The sequence below is a fragment of the Coregonus clupeaformis genome, chromosome 10, assembly GCF_020615455.1.
Source record: "Coregonus clupeaformis isolate EN_2021a chromosome 10, ASM2061545v1, whole genome shotgun sequence".
In the NCBI taxonomy this organism is placed as follows: domain Eukaryota; kingdom Metazoa; phylum Chordata; class Actinopteri; order Salmoniformes; family Salmonidae; genus Coregonus; species Coregonus clupeaformis.
The window spans coordinates 48843271-48868566 of NC_059201.1; the positions used below are offsets into that span (position 1 = coordinate 48843271).

At 43.2% G+C, this 25296-nt stretch overlaps 1 protein-coding gene across 1 annotated transcript; it reads left to right on the forward strand.

Annotated features, from left to right (window-relative positions):
• The first annotated feature begins 6066 nt into the window (after positions 1-6066).
• LOC123491616 lies at positions 6067-22940 on the forward strand. Its single transcript, XM_045223059.1, has 17 exons — positions 6067-6551; positions 8650-8712; positions 8852-8905; positions 9160-9207; positions 9524-9553; positions 10848-10898; positions 13347-13394; positions 13587-13640; positions 13737-13793; positions 21074-21166; positions 21330-21348; positions 21465-21496; positions 21592-21708; positions 22010-22038; positions 22149-22215; positions 22529-22569; positions 22717-22940. The coding sequence occupies exons 1-17, from the start codon at positions 6245-6247 to the stop codon at positions 22807-22809; spliced, it is 1203 nt and encodes a 400-aa protein (XP_045078994.1). The 5' UTR covers positions 6067-6244; the 3' UTR covers positions 22810-22940.
• The last annotated feature ends 2356 nt before the right edge of the window (positions 22941-25296 follow it).

Consider the following 25296-nt stretch of genomic DNA (forward strand, 5'->3'; position numbering starts at 1 on the left):
GAGACAACGAGCGACAGCTGCCTCTGATTGGGAATCACACCCGGCCAAACATAGAAATACAAATACTAGATCCTAAACATAGAATCTAATAACATAGATCTCAACAGAAACTCACACCCTGACCCAACCAACAAGAGTTCTCTCGATCAGGGCGTGACAAACTCGAATCCATCACTTCCGTTGTTTAGCTGTGCCCATATAGCAACGTTCGAAAATGAGGCGCATATATTCTGGTGGAAGGATTAAATAAAGCAAATTTACTCATTACAACAACGTCTTTAATGAAAACATGTCCTTAATCTTTTTTTTTTTTATGTTGGCAACCATTTTATAAAAGCAAAATGACCCTCGAACCCGGGGATTATTGTGTGATAACTTCCTCCTAAAGGCTGTTCCTGGCACAGGTTCTCATGGTTTATTGCTGAAATAGACAACAGTGACTTCATATTTTTTTGTCTTTCAAACTTATATAATATTAAGTGGTACAGTATCTATATGAGTGGATGCTGTTGAGGGGAGGACGGCTCATAATAATGGCTTGAATGGAGCGAATGGAATGGCATCAAACACATGGAAACCATGTTTGATGTATTTGATACCATTCCACTTATTCCGCTCTAGTCATTACCACGAGACCATTCTCCCCAATTAAGATGCCACCAACCTCCTGTGATATATATGAGTAGTTAAACATAGAAAATTAATTCATAATTAAATTAAGAGACACTCCATCATCCCTCTGATCTCACAGATCTTCCTCAGCCCAGTCTAACAGTGATTCCTGCAGTCATCAAAGAGAGAGACTCAGTTCAGATGAACTGTCAGACTGCTCCATCTGTCTCTGAGTGTTACTTCAAAATAGAGGGGCAAGTGGAATTTACCCTACCATCACCCTGTCAACAGACACTCACAGGAACACTACTGTTGAGGTGGACAGGTCAGAGTTCACCAGCTGAGGTCAAAATACAATGTCAGTACATTGCTACAGGTTCACAGTTTAGATCCATATACAGTGAGCCTTCTACAGTCACAATTCAGGGTAAGAAGATTGTTTTTAATGGTTGTAAACAATTTACTGTTGTGCCATGATTACCATGTTCCTCTTGGGATATTTTATCATACTGTTTGTTGTAATAAGCTATTACATGAAGTAATCAAGCAATATATGATATATCCTTAATTTCCCATAATGTCGCTACATGAGATAATTGACTCAAGATCCTTAAGTCTAAAATAACAAGGAGGGATTAGGCTGTCAGTAAATTTCTCAAAACCACAAAATGCTAAATGCTTAATTCCCCTATTCTCACAGACCATCCTCAGCTGACAGTGAGTTCTACAGTCATCAGAGTGACAGAATCAGTTCAGCTGAGTTGTGAGACTCCTCCATCTCTCCATGTGTCTCACTGTTACTTCTACATAGAGGGGGTGAAGAATCTTCCAGACTCATCGTGTACGCAGACAATAACAGGAACTGAGCTGCTCAAGAGGGCGGGTTCAACAATTCCAGCTGTGGTCAAAGTGAAATGTTACTACGCTATAGGGAAGTCTCACATATCTCCTATCAGTGACCCTGTCTCAGTCACTGTTCAGGGTAAGTAGGTGGTTTGTAAAATTATACACTTCACTGTTATACTGTATGCTCATTATGCTTGTTCAGAAAATTAGATCTTATGTCATATTTCACCAATGTCTTCATTTCACATAATAGGTCTTACTGTAGATTTTACTGTACTATGCAAACATAGATACTGATGTAGTTGAAAATGAAGAGTTCGACAGTATTTATCGATTTTACATACTGTTAGTATGTATGGATTACCTGTTTTTAAATGCAACAATCAAAGAATTACACTCTATTCTTCTGATCTCACATACCCACCTCCTCCCAGGCTGACAGTCATTTCTACAGTAATCAGAGAAAGAGACTCAGTTCAGCTGAGCTGTGAGACTCCTCCATCTGTCTCTTGTTCTCCCAAACTAACACAGCAGTTCATTCCCGATCGGTGGCCAATGTTCATTCGGGTCTTTCTGAGCAGGGTTCGTTTGTTCGGTTCTACCCGAGCAGGGTTCGTTCGGCTCTACCTGAGCAGGGTTCATCTCTTCCTCCCGAGCAGGGATCGTAAGTCGATTGCTGGTCTGGTAGTTGATGGCTGGTCTTGTAGTCGATGGCTGGTCTGGTAGTCGATGGCTGGTCTGGTAGTCGATGGCTGGTCTGGTAGTCGATGGCTGGTCTGGTAGTCGATGGCTGGTCTGGTAGTCGATGGCTGGTCTGGTAGTCGATGGCTGGTCTGGTAGTCGATGGCTGGTCTGGTGTTCAACGGCAGGTCGCCTACTGTCCCTCGCTCCGCACCAGCCCAGCTGCGTGGTAGAGTTGGGTTTAGCCTATCACAGCAGCGTCGGGCGTGTCCCCAGTGTCTGTAGTCGTGGGAGACACAAAACATACAATTAGACCATGTACTGGCCAACAATTGGGGTCACAGTCACACATTTGAAACAAGCACTTTCTTTTAGTCGTGCTATATAGAGCATTGTGATTTGTGTCTTTCCCACAGCAGGGGACCAGCGGAGAGGAGCAGTGAGTCGGTCGAGAGGTCACTGGTCCAGTTCCTTTTAACTCTAGTTCTAGGGCGTGTTTAGTAATTTGGTTAGGGAGGGAGGAGTTGATAGAGAATTGACAACAGCTGTCTCAATGTCACTTTAGTCCATGCTAATCTGTGGAATCACAGGACACCATAAAAGCAGGCAAAATAGTCCATGCGATTCCATTTGATTTCACACGTGAGAATGTAAGGAATTAAGTGAAAGGCAATCGTTGTAAACACACAGCACACATGATTTAAATGGCACTCATAAATATGCATGAAAACTATTCAGACACCTTCTATAGCATTCTGAGAGAGATATCAAGAGAGTTGGCTAAAGACAGCATGCTCAAGAGTTTTGGAGAGAAAATAAAGAAGGGATACTGGTCTGTAGTTGTTGACACCGGAGTGATCGAGTGTAGGTTTTTTGAGAAGGGGTGCAACTCTCGCTCTCTTGAAGACGGAAGGGACATAGCCAGCGGTCAAGGATGAGTTGATGAGCGACGTGAGGTAAGGGAGAAGGTCTCCGGAAATGGTCTGGAGAAGAGAGGAGGGGATAGGGTCAAGCGGGCAGGTTGTTGGGCGGCCGGCCATCACAAGTCGCAAGATTTCATCTGGAGAGAGAGGGGAGAAAGAAGTCAAAGCATAGGGTAGGGCAGTGTGAGCAGGACCAGCTGTGTCATTTGACTTAACAAACGAAGATCGGATGTCGTCAGAGTGGTAGAAAGTGGCTTTAGCAGCAGAAACAGAGGAAGAAAATGTAGAGAGGAGGGAGTGAAAAGATGCCAGGTCCGCAGGGAGTCTAGTTTTCCTCCATTTCCGCTCGGCTGCCCGGAGCCCTGTTCTGTGAGCTCGCAATGAGTCCTCAAGCCACGGAGCAGGAGGGGAGGACCGAGCCGGCCGGGAGGATAGGGGACATAGAGAGTCAAAGGATGCAGAAAGGGAGGAGAGGAGGGTTGAGGAGGCAGAATCAGAAGATTGGAGGGAGAAGGATTTAGCAGAGGGAAGAGATGATAGGATGGAAGAGGAGAGAGTAGCGGGAGAGAGAGAGCGAAGGTTCCGACGGCGCATTACCATCTGAGTAGGGGCAGAGTGAGTAGTGTTGGAGGAGAGCGAGAGAGAAAAGGATACAAAGTAGTGGTCGGAGACTTGGAGGGGATTTGCAGGGAGATTAGTAGAAGAACAGCATCTAGTAAAGATGAGGTCAAGCTTATTGCCTGCCTTGTGAGTAGGGGGGGACGGTGAGAGGGTGAGGTCAAAAGAGGAGAGGAGTGGAAAGGAAGCAGAGAGAAATGAGTCAAAGTTAGACGTAGGGAGGTTAACGTCACCCAGAACTGTGAGGGGTCAGCCATCCTCAGGAAAGGAACGTATCAAGGCGTCAAGCTCATTGATGAACTCTCCAAGGGAACCTGGAGGGTGATAAATGATAAGGATGTTAAGCTTGAATGGGCTAGTGACTGTTACAGCATGGAATTCAAATGAGGAGATAGACAGATTGGTCAGGGGTGAAAGAGAGAATGTCCACTTGGGAGAGATGAGGATTCCTGTGCCACCACCCCGCTGACCATTTGCCCTCGGGGTATGTGAGAACACATGGTCAGACGAGGAGAGAGCAGTAGGAGTAGCATTGTTTTCAGTGGTAATCCATGTTTCCGTCAGCGCCAAGAAGTCGAGGGCCTGGAGGGTAGCATAGGCTGAGATGAACTCTGCCTTGTTGACCGCAGAATGGCAGTTCCAGAGGAAGCCGGAGACCTGGAACTCCACGTGGGTCGTGCGTGCAGGGACCACCAGGTTAGAGTGGCAGCAGCCACGCGGTGTGAGGCATTTGTATAGCTTGTGCGGAGAGGAGAGAACAGGGATAGACAGACATATAGTTGACAGGCTACAGAAAATGGCTACAATAATGCAAAGGAGATTGGAAAGAAATGAACTAAACATCTGGGAAAGCGAAAGAGCGTGGCCTCCCTCACTTACGTTTCACTGAAACACCCAAATATATCTCTCCCAACTTCCACCTCAGAAACTATAATTGTTGTAAACTACAGCGGTTCAATGTTTTCTAGGAATAGACTAACTTAGTTTATTCAGCTAGCTAACTTGGTAATTATTGCACTGATGTATTGCAAATAGTTGCACAGGACATAGACAGATGAGCACAGTCAAAAAGAAGACCCAAAGGCATTGACAACCATTAGCAAAATGGAAATCACTTGCAAACCACTTGAGCAAGGAGGCAATGACATGCTGTAAAAGATTAGCAGGCTAAACAGCGTTTGTTGTTGAATTGCTACATTTAAATACTATATTATTTTTCATTATGTCTATATGTAGCCTACATTGAAGTATTAGTTGTAGTTGTCACTGACAATGAACACACCCTGAAAGCACTGAATGGTCTGAACCAGTACTTGAATGAAATAAATATAAAACTACACTTATACTTGTTTACTTGACATTTATACTCTATAAATGGACTCTTTAAAATAATTTATTCTGGCAAGTTTGCAACCACCGCGCTGCAGTAGGTAAGTCAAGCAGAAGTCGAATCCATCACTTCCGTTGTTTGGCTGTGCCCATATAGCAACGTTCGAAAATTAGGCACATATGTTCTGGTGGAAGGATTCAATAAAGCAAATTTACTCATTACAACAACGTCTTTAATGAAAACATGTCCTTAATCTTTTTTTTTTTTTATGTTGGCAACCATTTTATAAAAGCAAATGACCCTCGAACCCGGGGATTATTGTGTGATAACTTCCTCCTAAAGGCTGTTCCTGGCACAGGTTCTCATGGTTTATTGCTGAAATAGACAACAGTGACTTCATTTTTTTTTGTCTTTCAAACTTATATAATATTAAGTGGTACAGTATCTATATGAGTGGATGCTGTTGAGGGGAGGACGGCTCATAATAATGGCTTGAATGGAGCGAATGGAATGGCATCAAACACATGGAAACCATGTTTGATGTATTTGATACCATTCCACTTATTCCGCTCTAGTCATTACCACGAGACCATTCTCCCCAATTAAGATGCCACCAACCTCCTGTGATATATATGAGTAGTTAAACATAGAAAATTAATTCATAATTAAATTAAGAGACACTCCATCATCCCTCTGATCTCACAGATCTTCCTCAGCCCAGTCTAACAGTGATTCCTGCAGTCATCAAAGAGAGAGACTCAGTTCAGATGAACTGTCAGAATGCTCCATCTGTCTCTGAGTGTTACTTCAAAATAGAGGGGCAAGTGGAATTTACCCTACCATCACCCTGTCAACAGACACTCACAGGAACACTACTGTTGAGATGGACAGGTCAGAGTTCACCAGCTGAGGTCAAAATACAATGTCAGTACATTGCTACAGGTTCACAGTTTAGATCCATATACAGTGAGCCTTCTACAGTCACAATTCAGGTTAAGAAGATTGTTTTTAATGGTTGTAAACAATTTACTGTTGTGCCATGATTACCATGTTCCTCTTGGGATATTTTATCATACTGTTTGTTGTAATAAGCTATTACATGAAGTAATCAAGCAATATATGATATATCCTTAATTTCCCATAATGTCGCTACATGAGATAATTTACTCAAGATCCTTAAGTCTGAAATAACATGGAGGGATTAGGCTGTCAGTAAATTTCTCAAAACCGCTAAATGCTTAATTCCCCTATTCTCACAGACCATCCTCAGCTGACAGTGAGTTCTGCAGTCATCAGAGAGAGAGAATCAGTTCAGCTGAGTTGTGAGACTCCTCCATCTCTCCATGTGTCTCACTGTTACTTCTACATAGAGGGGGTGAAGAATCTTCCAGACTCATCGTGTACGCAGACAATAACAGGAACTGAGCTGCTCAAGAGGGCGGGTTCAACAATTCCAGCTGTGGTCAAAGTGAAATGTTACTACGCTATAGGGAAGTCTCACATATCTCCTATCAGTGACCCTGTCTCAGTCACTGTTCAGGGTAAGTAGGTGGTTTGTAAAATTATACACTTCACTGTTATACTGTATGCTCATTATGCTTGTTCAGAAAATTAGATCTTATGTCATATTTCACCAATGTCTTCATTTCACATAATAGGTCTTACTGTAGGTTTTACTGTACTATGCAAACATAGATACTGATGTAGTTGAAAATGAAGAGTTCGGCAGTATTTATAGATTTTACATACTGTTAGTATGTATGGATTACCTGTTTTTAAATGCAACAATCAAAGAAGCACACTCTATTCTTCTGATCTCACATACCCACCTCCTCCCAGGCTGACAGTCAGTTGTACAGTAATCAGAGAAAAAAGAGACTCAGTTCAGCTGAGCTGTGAGACTCCTCCATCTGTCTCTTGTTCTCCCAAACTAACACAGCAGTTCATTCCCGATCGGTGGCCAATGTTCATTCAGTTCTTTCTGAGCAGGGTTCGTTTGTTCGGTTCTACCCGAGCAGGGTTCGTTCGGCTCTACCTGAGCAGGGTTCGTCTCTTCCTCCCGAGCAGGGATCGTAAGTCGATGGCTGGTCTGGTAGTCGATGGCTGGTCTGGTAGTCGATGGCTGGTCTGGTAGTCGATAGCTGGTCTGGTAGTCGATGGCTGGTCTGGTAGTCGATGGCTGGTCTGGTAGTCGATGGCTGGTCTGGAAGTCGATGGCTGGTCTGGTAGTCGATGGCTGGTCTGGTAGTCGATGGCTGGTCTGGTAGTCGATGGCTGGTCTGGTAGTCGATGGCTGGTCTGGTAGTCGATGGCTGGTCAGGTAGTCGATGGCTGGTCTGGTAGTCGATGGCTGGTCTGGTAGTCGATGGCTGGTCTGGTAGTCGATGGCTGGTCTGGTAGTCGATGGCTGGTCTGGTAGTCGATGGCTGGTCTGGTAGTCGATGGCTGGTCTGGTAGTCGATGGCTGGTCTGGTAGTCGATGGCTGGTCTGGTAGTCGATGGCTGGTCTGGTAGTCGATGGCTGGTCTGGTGTTCAACGGCAGGTCGCCTACTTTCCCTCTCTCCGCACCAGCCCGGCTGCGTGGTAGAGTTGGGTTTAGCCTATCACAGCAGCGTCGGGCGTGTCCCCAGTGTCTGTAGTCGTGGGAGACACAAAACATACAATTAGAGCATGTACTGGCCAACAATTGGGGTCACAGTCACATGTTTGAAACAAGCACTTTCCTTTAGTCGTGCTATAGAGAGCATTGTGATTTGTGTCTTTCCCACAGCAGGGGACCAGCGGAGAGGAGCAGTGAGTCGGTCGAGAGGTCACTGGTCCAGTTCCTTTTAACTCTAGTTCTGGGGCGTGTTTAGTAATTTGTTTGGGGAGGGAGGAGTTGATAGAGAATTGACAACAGCTGTCTCAATGTCACTTTAGTCCATGCTAATCTGTGGAATCACAGGACACCATACAAGCAGGCAAAATAGTCCATGCGATTCCATTTGATTTCACACGTGAGAATGTAAGGAATTAAGTGAAAGGCAATTGTTGTAAACACACAGCACACATGATTTAAATGGCATTCATAAATATGCATGACAAACTATTCAGACACCTTCTATAGCAGGTAGGCTACACATTTGTTATTTTATAGTGGCACTGCTGTTATTTTAAAACATAGCAGGTTTCAGCAATAAGAATAGTTGTGTAAATGTGTAAATTAAGCTGTTCTGTTAGATAATTAAGCAGTTCTATAGATAGGACACCAGCCTCAACACCAATGCCTGGGATCATCAGCACAAGTAATATCATTTCTGTGTTCATCTAGTCGAGTGTTTAGATTGTATCTATGCACTGTTATGCTTCTGCTGTTAGATAACATGGTGATCTTATTCTAGGAAGCTGACAACAACAATCAACACCTTATCTGTCCTGAAAGACTTTATCACCTTATGAATTGGTCTTATCATCTCTATAATGAGGAGAAATATAATCTACCTGGGCTAGAAGCAATCTGTCCGTAGTGATTTTTATAGTCCTACTTTGCCCACTTTGAAAAGACAAGTCATAAAGATATTTAAAAAGGCCAACAACAACATAATGATCATTAATATGATCGTGAATAACATGCTAATTGTATTAATATGCCTTCTCAGTGGGTTTGACTCCAGGTCCTAGATCTACTTTGCCGGCCAGCACGACAGTGAGTCCTACAGAAGGTGTGTTGGTCCTCTAAATCACCATCTCTGCAAATACCAATAGTACAGTCAATGGTTTAGATTACGGGCCTGTAAAATTAAGTGACCAACATTTTAATGTAATACTGTATTCTTGTGTAATCATATTGCTTCCGACTAGTTTCAACTGTTACTTCTACTTTGACCCCAGACACCACAGTGAGACCAACTACCAGTAAGTAGGCCCACTAAGGTTAACTTACATCTATATTTTTGTTCACATTAATTCACTAAAGCTCCAACCGATTTATGAATTGACCCATTCATAGCTGCTTGTGATTTTCAGTCCGGATTTTGATTTTTTTTTTTGTTCATCTGATTTGTAGATAATGTGTAGTGTACTTCTCTCTTTCTGCTTATTTTGTGACCTTAGATATTACATTAATTTATATTTGTTTTTGTGTAATATGAGTTATCTCATCTCACCAGGTTTTACCTCTCCTTTGACCCCCAGTACAGCAGTGAATCCTACATCAGGTGTGTTGATAATCTTTCTCTAGTTAGTAGATAGAACCTAAACAAATAGAATAGCTTTATCTTACCCAGGTTTTTTACTCACACATTTTCCCTGATAAAAAAGAAAGTTGATATTTAATTAATTAAATCAACCCATTTAGATATCTTAATTTTTGTATAGTCAGATCCAATGACTTTGCTTTGCACCACGTTCGACTACTAGTTCTACTTTGACAACTGATACCCCAAAGTGGCCACACGATTTTAGTTTAGTGGCGTAATAAGTTGTGTTGTGTGTTAACTGTTATTAAACAGTCTCTCTCTTGCATGTGCCCAGGAGGTCAAAGCTCCACAGAAAGCGTTCTGGGTAAGTATCCTTCTCTAGCTGACTACCTGTTTTTTCACACACAAATCTTGAGATGTAGTATTGACCCTGGGAATACAAGTTAATAACCTTTCCAATGTCACCAAACAGTTGTGCAATTATGGCAGGCAGCAGTGGGTGTGGCTTCTGGAGTGGGCGCTCAAATACTGTTTCCACTTGTACGTTATGTCAAGGGTCTGTTAATTTTTTTGTGATCAACATTTGATTTTTATTTCACCTTATACAGCACACAAGGCAGGATCATGTTACAAATATTAGCAGACATGACAACACTAACATAAAATAAACTATTTACATACTGTCAGGAGTCAATTATTTGAGTGCACAATATGACATTTACAGGAAGGAAGTAGAGTTTACAATAAAAAATATTCTATATTATTCTCAGAAAAGAAACTGTCGTCCCCCCACTCCCTTACCATGTAGGTCCACTGCTTGGTCAAGAGTTGTCTGATAGAGTTTTGCATAATACATCCCATGCATCAGCTGATCGCTCTATACGAACAATATCTTGATAATATGATAACCATGTTTGAGGCGAGAGGATTGTAGGGGTAATCCAAACACTAAGGATAACCTTTTATTGCTGCTGTTAACCCCGCATAAAGGCTTATTTTCTGAACCAGTTGCAGTACAAAGGAAGAGTGATCATTCAACAAAAATAATGGTGGATCTTTGTTCACAGGGAAACACACTTTTTGTAAGGAAATCTGAAACATGTGACCAGAACTTCGACACCTTAGGACATTCCCAAAACATGTGCATTAGTGTTTCAACAGCATTCATACAGTATCTATCACATATTGGAGTAGGAATCAGCTTCATCTTAAAACATCTAAATAGGATTGCATAACTTCTATGCATAACCTTATAATGTATAAGCTGGTGTGCTGGGTTTTTAGAGGTAACAAATATATTTTCCCAAATGGTATCCCAGTTCAGGTCATGCCCCAATCCCTGAATTTCACAGTTCCAAACTAGAGTGATACCAATGTAGAGCATTTTACAGACAGCAGGCAATCACAAGTGGCAGAGACCATTTTAGAAGTTAATGAAAGGTCTGTCCATGTAAGCATTATGTGGGATGTTAACGGGGCATCCCATGGTACACCATAAGCTTTTAAGGGTCTGGGTTTTAACAATAATATGCCAAATTATGACATTTTAAACATTTAATCTTTCTACTGACTGAGTGGTGTTGTTTTCTAACAGAAATAATGAATACCTTTCTTCTTGTGTAATCAGATACAGAATTCACTTTTATTACTTCCAACAGGTTCGACTGTTACTTCTACTTTGACCCCTGACATCACAGTGAGACCAACTAGTAAGTATCCCTTACTTTGCAATTCCATTTTTGTTCACTCTAATTCACTAAAACTCCAACAGGTTTACTCATAGACTTATTCATAGCTGCTTGTACTTTCACTCTAAATTGTTGTCCCTTTCTTAGATATGAATGGCGCTGGAGGGGATGGCTGCCGTTTTATGGGCTCCTAACCAATTGTGCTATTCTGGGTGTTTTTTCACGTTGTTTGTAACTTTTTTTGTACATAATGTTTCTTATGACCGAAAAGAGCTTCTGGACATCAGAACAGCAATTACTCACTGGAAAAATATTTTTTCTGTAATGAATTGGAGGAGAAAGATTGACATCTCCTCTCGGACCAGGCACATGAAGAGGAGACGCCGATACAGGGGCTGCAGATCCGGATGCTTGGTGAGAATTAGTCTGCAAGTGGATAATCCGCCTTTACCGTCTGTCCCACTATCTTATGTTTCACCGAGTCGTGGCTGAACGAGGACCTGGATAATATGCAGATGGCTGGGTTTTCCGTGCATCGGCAAGACAGAACAATAAACTTCCAGTAAGAGGAGGGGTGGTGGTCTGTGTCTATTTGTCAATAACAGCTGGTGCGCGATCTCTAATATTAAGGAAGTCTAGAGGTTTTGCTCGTCTGAGGTAGAGGATCTCATGATAAGCTGAAGACCACACTATTTACGAAGAGAGTTTATCTATATTTTTCATAGCTGTCTATTTACCATCACAAACCGATGCAGGCAATAAGACCGCACTCAACGAGCTGTATAAGTCCATAAGCAAACAAGAGAATGCTCACCCAGAAGCAGCGCTCCTATTGGCTGGGGACTTTAATGCAGGAAAACTTAAATCCGTTTTACTTCATCTCTACCAGCATGTAAAATGTGCAACCAGAGGGAAAACAACTCTAGACCACCTTTACTCCACACACAGAGACGCGTACAAAGCTCTCCCTCGACCCACCATTTGGCAAATCTGACCATAATTCTATCCTCCTGATTCCTGCTAACAAGCAAAAACTCAAGCAGGACGTGCCAGTAACTCGCTCATTACGGAAGTTGCCAAATGACGCGGATGCTAAGCTACAGGACTGTTTTGCTAGCACAGACTAGAATATGTTTAGGGATTCATCCGATGGAATTGAGGAGTATACCACCACAGTCACCGACTTCATCAATAAGTGCATCGACGACGTCGTCCCCATGGTGACCGTACATACATATCCCAACCAGAAGCCATGGATTACAGGAAACATCCGCACTGAGCTAAAAGCTAGAGCTGTCGCTTTCAAGAAGCGGGTAACTAATCCAGACGCTTATAAGAAATCCTGCTATGCCCTCCGACGAACCATCAAATAGGCAAAGCGTCAACACAGGACTAAGATTGAATCCTACTACACCGGCTCTGATGCTCATCGGATATGGCAGGGCTTGTAAACTATTACGGATTACAAAGGGAAACCCAGTCATGAGCTGCCCAGTGACGAAAGCCTACCAGATTAGCTAAATGCCTTCTATGATTGCTTCGAGGCAAGCAACACTGAACCATGCATTAGAGCACCAGCTGTTCCGGACGACTGTGAGATCACGCTCTCCGTAGCCGATGTGAGTAAGACCTTTAAACAGGTCAACATTCACAAGACTGCAGGGCCAGACGGATTACCAGGACGTGTACTGAGAGCATGCACTGATCAACTGGCAAGTGTCTTCACTGACATTTTCATCCTCTCCCTGACCGAGTCAGTAATACCGACATGTTTCAAGCAGACCACCATAGTCCCTGTGCCCAAGAATGCCAAGGTATGCAAGCGGTACCGGAGTGCCAATTCAAGGTCCAAAAGGCTCCTTAACAGCTTCTAACCCCAAGCCATAAGACTGCTAAACAGTTAATTAAATGGCTACCCGGACTATTTGCATTGATCCCCTTTTTTACACTGCTGCTACTCACTGTTTATCACCTATGCATAGTCACTTTAATCCTACCTACATGTACATATTACCTCAATAACCTCCTGTATTAGCCTCGTTATTGTTATTTTATTGTGGTACTTTCGTTTATTTTAATATATGTATCATTGTTTTAGCAAATATTTTCTTACTTATGAAAAACTGCATTGTTGGTTAAGGGCATGTAAGTAATCATTTCACGGTAAGGTTGTATTGTAACGCCTGTTGTATTCGGCACATGTGACAAATTTACATTTGAGTAATTTAGCTGACGCTCTTATCCAGAGCGACTTACAGTTAGTGAGTGCATACATTATTTTAATTTCTTTCATACTGGCCCCCCGTGGGAATTGAACCCACAACCCTGGATTCGAACCAGGATATCTAGTGGCACAGCTAGCACTGCGATGCAGTGCCTTAGACCACAGCGCACTCGGGAGATAAATAAAAGTGTATTTTATTTTATATGAAACAAATGTACATTTTTCTTCTCATCTCTTCTCACCAGGTTTGACCTCTCCTTTTGCCCCCAGCACAGCAGTGAATCCTATATCAGGTGTGTTGGTCATCTTTAGTTAGCAAAACTGAAACAAATGGACTTCCTTTATCTTACCCAGGTTTTTGTATTTTTTTTCCCGATCACAAATTTGCCTAATTACTAGAAAAGAGGTAGATATTGGATTGACTAAATAATCCTATTAAGATACCTTATTGTATAACCAGATCCAATGACTTTGCTTTGCACCAGATTTGACTGTTAGTCCTACTTTGACATCTGACACCCCAAAGAGTCCAACTGAAAGTGAGTGTGGCCACACGATTTTAGTTTATTGGTATTTACTAAGTTGTGATGTGTGTTAACTGTTAAAAAAACCGTCTCTCTCTTACATGTGCACAGGAGGTCAAAGCTCCACAGACAGTGTTGTGAATTCAAACGGTCAGAAAAGAGTTTTGGGTAAGTATCTTCATTTAGTACTTGTCTTTTCCTGCTAAATCAAATCAAATCAGATGTTAATTGTCACATACACGTGTTTAGCAGATGTTATAGCGGGTGTATAAGGAATGGGATTTAAGAATATATACATATATGGACAAGCAATGACAGAGCGGCATGGACTAAGATACAGAATAATATTATAGAATAGAATGCAGTATATACATATGAGATGAGTAGTGCAAGATATGTAAACATTATTAAAGTGACTAGTGTTCCATTTCTTAAAGTGGCCAGTGATTTCAATAGGCAGCAGCAGCCTCTAATGTGCTAGTGATGGCTATATAACAGTCTGATGGCCTTGAGATAGAAGCTATTTTTCATTCTCTCGGTCCCAGCTTTGATGCATCTGTACTGACCTCGCCTTCTGGATGATAGCGGACTGAACAGGCAGTGGCTCGGGTGGTTGATGTCCTTGATGATCTTTTTGGCCTTCCTATGACATCGGGTGCTGTATGTGTCTTGGTGGGTGGCTAGTTTTCCCCCGGTAATGCGTTCGGCAGACCGCACCACCCTCTGGAGAGCCCTGCGGTTGTGGGCGGTGCAGTTGCCGTACCAAGCGGTGATACAGCCCGACAGGATGCTCTCAATTGTGCATCTGTAAAAGTTTGTGAGGGTTTTAGGTGATAAGCCAAATTTCTTCAGCCTCTTGAGGTTGAAGATGCTCTGTTGCGCCTTCTTCACCACACTGTCTGTGTGGGTGGACCATTTCAGTTTGTCGGTGATGTGTAAGCCAAGGAACTTGAAGCTTTCCACCTTCTCCACTGCGGTCCCGTCGATGTGGATAGGGGGGTGCACCCTCTGCTGTTACCTGAAGTCAACGATCATCTCCTTTGTTTTGTTGATGTTGAGTGAGAGGTTATTTTCCTGGCACCACACTCCCAGAGCCCTCACCTCCTCCTTGTAGGCGGTCTCGTCATTGTTGGTAATCAAGCCTACTACTGTTGTGTCGTCTACAAACTTGATGATTGAGTTGGAGGCGTGCTTGGCCACGCAGTCATGGGTGAACAGGGAGTACAGGAGAGGGCTGAGCATGCACCCTTGATGGGCCCCAGTGTTGAGGATCAGCGAAGTGGAGATGTTGTTTCCTACCTTCACCACCTGGGGGCGGCCCGTCAGGATGTCCAGGACCCAGTTGCACAGGGCGGGGTTCAGACCCAGGGCCTCGAGCTTAATGATGAGCTTGGAGGGTACTATGGTGTTGAATGCTGAGCTATAGTTAATGAACAGCATTCTTACATAGGTATTCCTCTTGTCCAGATGGGATAGGGCAGTGTGCAGTGTGATGGCAATTGCATCGTCTGTGGATCTATTGGGGCGGTAAGCAAATTTTAAGTGGGTCTAGGGTGACAGGTAAGGTAGAGGTGATATGATCCTTTACTAGTCTCTCAAAGCACTTCATGATGACAGAGGTGAGTGCTACAGGGCGATAGTCATTTAGTTCAGTTACCTTTGCTTTCTTGGGTACAGGAACAATGGTGGCCATCTTGAAGCATGTGGGAACAGCAGACTGGGAAAGGGAGAGATTGAATATGTCCATGAACACACCAGCAGCTGGTCTGCGCATGCTCTGAGAACGTGGCTAGGGATGCCGTCTGGTCCGGCAGCCTTGCGGGGGTTAACATGCTTAAATGTCTTAATCACATCGGCCATGGAGAAGGAGAGGCCACAGTCCTTGGTAGTGGGCCTCGTCAGTGGCACTGTGTTATCCTCAAAGCGGGCAAAGAAGGTGTTTAGCTTGTCTGGAAGCGAGATGTCGGTGTCTGCAACGTGGCTGGTTTTGTTTTTGTAGTCCGTGATTGTCTGTAGACCCTGCTACATACGTCTCGTGTCTGAGCCGTTGAATTGCGACTCCACTTCGTCTCTATACTGATGTTTTGCCTGTTTAATTGCCTTGCGGAGTGAGTAGCTACACTGTTTGTATTCTGCCATATTCCCAGTCACCTTGCCATGGTTGCATTTATTTTTTGTTGTCATTTAGCAGATGCTCTTATCCAGAGCGACTTACAAGAGCAATTAGGGTTAAGTGCCTTGCTCAAGGGCACATCGACATATTTTTCACCTAGTCGGCTCAGGTATTAGAACCAGCGACTTTTCGGTTACTGGCACAACGCTCTTAACCACTAAGCTACCTGCCGCCCTCAGACAGGACAGTGCCTATCCCAAATGCGGTGGTTAACATATCCCAGTCCGCGTGATCAAAACAATCTTGAAGCGTGGATTCCGATTGGTCAGACCAGTGTTGAATAGTCCTTAGCACGGGTACTTCCTGTTTGAGTTTCTACCTATAGGAAGGGAGAAGCAAAATGGAGTCGTGGTCAGATTTGCCTAAAGGAGGGCGGGGGAGGGCCTTATAACCATCCCGGAAGTTTGAAAAGCAATGGTCGAGGATTTTAGCAGCGCGAGTACAACAGTCGATATGTTGATAGAACTTCGGCAGCCTAGTCCTCAAATTTGCTTTGTTAAAATCCCAGGCTACAATAAATGCAGCCTCAGGATATGTGGTTTCCTGTTTGCATAAGGTCCAGTGAAGTTATTTGAGGGCCATCGTGGTATTGGCTTGAGGGGGGATATACACGGCCATGACTATAACCGAAGAGAATTCTCTTGGGAGATAATATGGTCGGCATTTGATTGTGAGAAATTCTAGGTCGCGTGAACAGAAGGACTCGAGTTCCTCTATGTTACTACAATTACACCATGAGTCGTTAATCATGAAACACACACCTCCGCCCTTCTGCTTCCCGGAGAGATATTATTCCTGTCTGGGCGATGAACTGAGATCTGGCTGGACCGAATTCGACAGAATATCCCAAGAGAGCCATGTTTCCGTGAAACAGAGTATGTTACAGGCCTTGATGTCTCTCTGGAAAGCCAATTCAACTGGGTTTATTCAAGTGACTGATTGATTGTGCCTGGGAGGAATCCTCACTATCAGTATAAGCAATTTGTCAGTACGCCCAAAACATTGTTTGGAGAACAGAACGGGGTGTCTCAGTTTCAAGGTCTCAGCTTGAAGAGAAGAAGCCTCGTGAGGTATTGGTTGGTCACATGCATGAACCAAATATTAATGATGAATTAATGATGAATAAGTAATAAGCTAAATTATGCAAATATAACTTGTCTGTGTAAGCAGTATATAAGAGAACTAACTGCCCCGGCGGAGCTCCCGACCGACGTGTACTATGGTGCATTAAGTTTGTTGGCACCTCTCCAGCTTGCTGATAATAAAGAATGATTCATTTAATATTGATTTCAGGTGTCCCTGGTGGTAATTTCCACGACAAGTCATTTAGCAGACGCTCTTATCCAGAGCGACTTACATTAGTGCATTCATCTTAAGATAGCTAGGTGAGACAACAAGATATCACAATCGTAGCAAGTACATTTTCCCTCAACAAAGTAGTTATCAGCAAAGTCAGCGCCCTCCTGTACTCCCTGTTCACCCATGACTGCGTGGCCAAGCACACCTCCAACTCAATCATCAAGTTTGCAGACGACACAACAGTAGTAGGCTTGATTACCAACAATGACGAGACCGCCTACAGGGAGGAGGTGAGGGCTCTGGGAGTGTGGTGCCAGGAAAATAACCTCTCACTCAACATCAACCAAACAAAGGAGATGATCGTGGACTTCAGGAAACAGCAGAGGGTGCTTGCATGCTTCAAGATAGCCACCATTGTTCCTGTACCCAAGAAAGCAATGGTAACTGAACTAAATGACTATCCCCTGTAGCACTCACCTCTGTCATCATGAAGTGCTTTGAGAGACTAGTAAAGGATCATATCACCTCTACCTTACCTGTCACCCTAGACCCACTTCAATTTGCTTACCGCCCCAATAGATCCACAGACGATGCAATTGCCATCACACTGCACACTGCCCTATCCCATCTGGACAAGAGGAATACCTATGTAAGAATGCTGTTCATTGACTATAGCTCAGCATTCAACACCATAGTACCCTCCAAGCTCATCATTAAGCTCGAGGCCCTGGGTCTGAACCCCGCCCTGTGCAACTGGGTCCTGGACATCCTGACGGGCCGCCCCCAGGTGGTGAAGGTAGGAAACAACATCTCCACTTCGCTGATCCTCAACACTGGGGCCCATCAAGGGTGCATGCTCATCCCTCTCCTGTACTCCCTGTTCACCCATGACTGCGTGGCCAAGCACGCCTCCAACTCAATCATCAAGTTTGTAGACGACACAACAGTAGTAGGCTTGATTACCAACAATGACGAGACCGCCTACACTACGCCGTGAAGGACTGAAATCCTGCAGCGCCCGCAAGGTCCCCCTGCTCAAGAAAGCACATATACAGGGCCGTCTGAAGTTTGCCAATGAACATCTGAATGATTCAGAGGAGAACTGGGTGAAAGTGTTGTGGTCAGATGAGACCAAAATGGAGCTCTTTGGCATCAACTCAACTCGCCGTGTTTGGTGTTCTTGCCTGTGACCCCAAGAACACCATCCCCACCGTCAAACATGGAGGTGGTAACATTATGCTTTGGGAGTGTTTTTCTGCTAAGGGGACAGGACAACTTCACCGCATTAAAAGGACGATGGATGGGGCCATGTAACGTCAAATCTTGGGTGAGAACATCCTTCCCTCAGCCAGGGCATTGAAAATGGGTCGTGGATGGGTATTCCAGCATGACAATGACCCAAAACACACGGCCAAGGCAACAAAGGAGTGGCTCAAGAAGAAGCAGCTTAGCCAGTCTCCAGACCTTAATCCCATAGAAAATCTGTAGAGGGAGCTGAAGGTTCGAGTTGCCAAACGTCAGCCTCGAAACCTTAATGACTTGGAGAAGATCTGCAAAGAGGAGTGGAACAAAATCCCTCCTGAGATGTGTGCAAACCTGGTGGCCAACTACAAGAAACGTCTGACCTCTGTGATTGCCAACAAGGTTTTTGCCACCAAGTACTAAGTCATGTTTTGCAAAGGGGGCAAATACTTATTTCCCTTATTAAAATGCAAATCAATTTATAACATTTTTGACATGCGTTTTTCTGGATCTTTTTGTTGTTATTCTGTCTCTCACTGTTCAAATAAACCTACCATTAAAATTATAGACTGATCATGTCTTTGTCAGTGGGCAAACGTACAAAATCAGCAGGGGATCAAATACTTTTTTCCCTCACTGTATGTATATGTACTCCGAGCATGTGCTGAACAACTGGCAAGTGTCTTCACTGACATTTTCAACATGTCCCTGACTGAGTCTGTAATACCAACATGTTTCAAGCAGACCACCATAGTCCTCGTGCCCAAGGACACTAAGATAACCTGCCTAAATGACTACCGACCCGTAGCACTGACGTCTGTAGCCATGAAGTGCTTTGAAAGGCTGGTCATGGCTCACATCAACACCATTATCCCAGAAACCCTAGACCCCACTCCAATTTGCATACTGCCCCAACAGATCCACAGATGATGCAATCTCTATTGCACTCCACACTGCCCTTTCCCACCTGGACAAGAGGAACACCTACGTGAGAATGCTATTCATTGACTACAGCTCAGCATTCAACACCATAGTGCCCTCAAAGCTAATCACTAAGCTAAGGATCCTGGGACTAAACACCTCCCTCTGCAACTGGATCCTGGACTTCCTGACGGGCCGCCAGGTGGTAAGGGTAGGTAACAACACATCTGCCACACTGATCCTCAACACGGGGGCCCCTCAGGGGTGCGTGCTCAGTCCCCTCCTGTCCTCCCTGTTCACCCATGGCTGCATGGCCAGACACGATTCCAACACCATCATTAAGTTTGCCAACGACACAACAGTGGTAGGCCTGATCACCGACAACGATGAGACAGCCTATAGGGAGGAGGTCAGAGACATGGCCGTGTGGTGCCAGGATAACAACCTCTCCCTCAACGTGACCAAGACAAAGGAGATGATTGTGGACTACAGGAAAAAAAAGAGGACTGAGCACGCTCCCATTCTCATCGTCGGGGCTGTAGTGGAACAGGTTGAGAGCTTCAAGTTCCTTGGTGTCCACATCACCAACGAACTATCATGGTCCAAACACACCAAGACAGTCGTGAAGAGGGCACGACAAAGCCTATTCCCCCTCAGGAGACTGAAAAGATTTGGCATGGGTCCTCAGATCCTACAGCTGCACCATCCTGACCTGTATGGCAACTGCTTGGCCTCCGACCGCAAGGCACTACAGAGGGTAGTGCGTACGGCCCAGTATATCACTGGGTCAAGCTTCCTGCCATCCAGGACCTCTACACCAGGCGGTGTCAGAGGAAGGCCCTCAAAATTGTCATAGACTCCAGCCACCCCAGTCTCACTGCAAGCGGTACCGGAGTGCCAAGTCTAGGTGCGAAAGACTTCTCAACAGCTTCAACCCCAAGCCTCCTGAACAGCTAATCATGGCTACCCGAACTATTTGCACTGCCCCCCCACCCCATCTTTCTACGCTGCTGCTCTGTTAATTATTTATGCATACATTTACGTGATTTAGCAGACGCTCTTATCCAGAGCGACTTACAGTTAGTGAGTGCATACATTTTTATTTATTTTCATACTGGAATCGAACCCACAAACCTGGCGTTGCAAATGCCACGCTCTACCAACTGAGCTACATCCCTGCCGGCCATTCCCCTCCCTGGACGACACTGGGCCAATTGTGCGCTGCCCGATGGGTCTCCCGGTCGCGGCCGGCTACGATTCGCCTGGATTCGAACCAGGATCTCTAGTGGCACAGCGATGCAGTGCCTTAGACCACTGCACCACTCGGGAGGACACTTTAACTATACCCACATGTACATATTACCTCAACTACCTCAATTAGCTGGTGCCCCCGCACATTGACTCTGCACCGGTACCCCCCTGTATATATAGCCTCCCTACTGTTATTTTATTTTACTTCTGCTCTTTTTTTCTCAACAATTTTTTGTTGTTGTTTTATTGTACTTTTTTTATAAAAAAATTAATGCATTATTGGTTAAGGGCTGTAAGTAAGCATTTCACTGTAATATCTACACCTGTTGTATTTGGCGCATGTGGCCAATACAATTTGATTTGATTTGATTTGATATTCTTAAATCCCATTCCTTACTTTTTTGTGTGTATTGGGTATATGTTGCGTAATTGTTACATATTACTGCAGTGTCGGAGCTAGAAGCACAAGCATTTCGCTACACCCGCTATAACATCTGCTAAACACGTGTATGTGATTTGATTTGATAATGACCTCTCCTGATGTCATCATGTCAACAAACAGCGGTGCAATTATGGCAGGCAGCAGTGGGTATGGCTTCTGGAGTTGGCATGTTCCTGATGGGAATGACAGCTGTCTGTATCTGTAGGAGGACCAGTGAGTACTTCTGATTCTGCATAACAAATAATTTGCAAGCATTTTCCTTTCTCATTTGAATGTAAGTGCCTTTGACATGGGTTAATCTATCAACTCCCTTTGGTCATATTGTATAGGTTAGGCTATAATCAATATAATTAATTTAGCCTAATTTGTTTTTCAGAGAAAAACTATTCCCAGAGGTAAGAATTCCCCTTGTGGATATTTTATGATGCAGATTCTATCTCAACCTTTAGTTCTGTATTGTCCATGATGAGATGTTCTTACCACAACCTTCTTATAATTGTATTTTGTATAGATCTACAGCCAGACAGGATGATCACAGCCGATGTATGTTCCAAGAAAACATCAAACACTGCACACACTACAAACACAACTACACACATACATGTACAAACACATATTGTAATTACATTTTCATTTAGTATCTGTTCTAGATGATTTGGTGATGGGAGCTGTGAGCAGTGCAGGCATGTTGGATTCAAGGGATGCTGGGATCAATTCTCTCATCACCTTTGTACCGTCCACGTTTTTGCCCTCAGGTGAGTTTGTAACAGAATGTCTTCTGTCCCTGTCTTCCTGACCTGGGACGTGAATTTGGGACCCCCAGCACAATAACACTTGGTCACTCAATGCCAACCATACTAACTTAACATGTATTAGTCAGAGCATCTTAAGAGTGTGAGAACAGAGATGAAAGTCACCAGGGTGGTTTGAGTCAGGAGGAGAAGTGTGAAGTGACATCAAGCTCTGTTATTTTCACTTCTTCTGACCCCACCCCACCCCAACCCCCCACACACACAACCTCTTACTTGTGGCTTTGTCTCTCTCGTTGACATGCAGGTCCTGTGCAGGTATCTGCAAATGAAAATGTAAGTACAGCAAAAATATTAACCTTGGATAGAGATACATACTTGTTTTCGGACGGACAGACAGACAGACTGAGGGATAATATGGATCTATCTCTCTCTCTTTCCTCCAGGTGGATTCAGAGAATGTAAGGATCTACAGCCTGATCACTTCTGTACCATCCACATCTATACCATCAGGTTAGTCTATTTGTTGTTTAGGCTTGGATTTTGGTCTGATGTAGTCACATCAGTAAGCATGCATGTATTTAAGTTATACATAAGATAATGTGTTAGAGCATCTTGAAAGCATGAGAATAGAGCTGTAAGTCTACAGGATGGTTTGAGTCAGGAGGAGAAGTGGGAAGTGACATTAAGCACAGCAAAGTGACACGCAGAACCACACCCACACTGACGCACACACACACACACACACACACAAAAACACACACACAAACACACACACACATACATACACACAAACTCTAACTTAGGTTCCCTCTGTGATGTACAGGCCCTTTTGAAGAAAATGGACAGTCATCTGAAAACGACAATGTAAGTTCAGAATCACCCACTGTGTTTGGTGATTGTGAACGACTCTCAGTTTCAGATTGATGTTACATCCTCTTAGTATACACATTTACATGTACAATATTGTAGATTCAAAGGACTGAAGTTAAACTGTCTGTTTATTTTCTCTAGTCTGATGCGTACCACGTATACAGCTCAATCCCCGACAGACCAGCAACATCAGCCCAGCCGGATGGGTTGTACAGTCTTCTGCAGGCACACTGAAACTACACCACTGGCTTTCTATAACTATGTCTCACAGAAATACTCTTCTATGTAGGATGTCCTTTATTTGTCATACAACATGGTACTGTGAATAAGTATCTAATACATCTACTGCTGTGCCGTTTCTAGTCATAAGAGACATAAGTGGCCGCTAGAGCCCCCCACACACACCAAAAAAACGTCCGTTGGGGTCTCAAGTTACTGTTACTTAGGAAAGTAGAATACACAACGTGCAGTTTCGAAATGTGGTTCTTCATAAGCAGTTTTCCTCTTGTTATGTCACTGACAGTCACTCAATTAGCCCATGTCAGCTACATTTGATAGATTGCTAGGCAAGTTAGTCTAGCCAGCTATCTAAGCCTTGTAGCAATGGCTAAATTACTGCCCAGGGGCCCTGACATCCAGGGGGCCCCCAATGATTTTGTTAGTCACTCTCACTCAGATATCAAATGAACATGGCATAAGTCATGGCAAAATGTGTAGAATTGCAGGAAATTATCTTTAAAATGTCTCTCCATCCCATGGCAAAATGTGTAGAACTGCAGGAAATTAGCTTTTAAAAATGAATTGTATTATTTCAACCCCATGACACAATGTGTAGAATTGCAGGAAATTAACTTTATAACTGCAAAGTTCTCTCCGCCCAATGGCAAAATGTGTAGAATTGCAGGACATTAACTTTAAAGCTCCAAATGTTTCTCTCCGCCGCCATGAGGGGGGGCCACTAAAATGTTTACAAAAAAACTGAGCTAAAAGTCAAATGTTAATTTAACAATTTTTGCGGCAAAGGTTTGCAAACCCCAAAAGCCTTATCTTATAGCAAAAGCATTTATATTGATATTGCCCACACACTTTGCTTCATGCTACAAAATATAATATTTTAGTTTTAAAAGTGTTTACATTGTTGACAACATCAGATCATCAAAACTTAAAATACAGATTTCCTAAATGCTATGCAAATCTCCCAATTTCCCTGTGTTTACCTGTTATTTTCCAAGTTCCCAGTTTAATTTCAATTTACTCAGCACTTCAGTCGCTCCTTCAATGTGCAGTGTTGTAGACACTTTCTAGCGTTTTAGTCCAATGACTGCGAAGTGGTTAAGATGCAAACGGTGTGAGACCATAACTTTCATTACATATTTTTATAGTTAACATGCGGGGATTAGCCTCGTTTGACCTTCCTGATCTTGTGAGCTTACATTCTGTTTCGATGCACACTTGAGCTCAGCGTTCAGGATGGTGGATCAGGCTATGGGGGATGGCTTTGTTTGTTGAAAAAATGGGTGGCTCCCCCCTCACCTCCTATATAAATCCTTCTTCTATAAGACCCTTGAGGTACAGTAAATACAAAATCCTATGCTTTTTTGCTCTGTTTGAAATACTCTCTTCTGTAAAACAAAAAAGTAACAGAATAAATTGACTTATACCGTTCCCTCGTCTTTGTTAGTATTTTACATTATTTGATTTTGATATTGATTATTCAAGATAATGCTAAAAAAATGTACAGTTATCTGTCATCTTTTTATGGCCATTGGTGACTTTTGGATGTTGGCAATATATACTGTAGTTGGTTTTGGCTCATGTAAGGAGCAGGAGACATTGACCCCTCCCCAACCTCCCATCACACCAGTTGATGAACTTTCTTTGTGGTTTTCCTGTGAGCAGGCTCCTCATCTTCCTCTCTATTAAAACCATTCTCTCAGTCACAGACACCGTACTTATTATGTAGTTTGTGACAGTCTGTTTCTCAGGAAAATAGCATTATTCTCCCCTGATCTGGCTCATCATCTGTTTTTCGTCATCCTCATTTGCTGTGAGTTATTCCTCCGATCCAACTCTTGCACTAGTATATATACTGTATACAGCTGTAACATTGGTATTGAGTGTCTTATTTTATCAATTTGATCATATTTCATGTGAATATTGTATACAAAACATTAAGAACACCTGGTCTTTCACCAATTTCATTGGATTTAGGTGAAAAGTTGGGTGAAAAAAAGATCAAATACATTTGCTGTATCTGTTTCTGACTGTTTCTGAAACACAAAAACAATTGCAAATATTTTTGGACCTGTAAACAGATCGTTTGCATTCAATAATGTTTTGCATTTACTTTTTACCTAAATATACTGCACTGCTTGCGAATTCTCAAATAAAATTATGAAAACTACAGTAGGCCTACTTGCAGTGGTAGCCTACACACTTCAATGCAAAAAACTGCCTGTTCACCTGTCAAATTCTACTGTAGGCCTGTGTTATAAACCGCGCTCCCTTTCGGATGCATAGATCAAAAACAAATGTAATATCCTGCAATAGATCTAATAGGCCCAATTAAATGAGATATGCATGGTAATTTGTTGTATGGCTACTTCGTGAATATGAACTTTTCATGGCCAGAAAAGGTGAGGAATTTATTATGCAATGGTTATGATATATTTATTATGTATTATGTTTATAAATGAATATTGTATACTCGAGAAATGTGAC

Excerpts from the sequence above, each read along its gene's own strand:
- LOC123491616 (XM_045223059.1), top strand. The coding sequence starts at position 6,245 with ATGCTTAATTCCCCTATTCTCACAGACCATCCTCAGCTGACAGTGAGT. Across the intron at positions 8,713-8,851 it reads GACAGTGAGTCCTACAGAAG|TTTCAACTGTTACTTCTACT; the intron begins GTGTGTTGGTCC and ends GCTTCCGACTAG. Across the intron at positions 10,899-13,346 it reads CATCACAGTGAGACCAACTA|GTTTGACCTCTCCTTTTGCC; the intron begins GTAAGTATCCCT and ends TCTTCTCACCAG.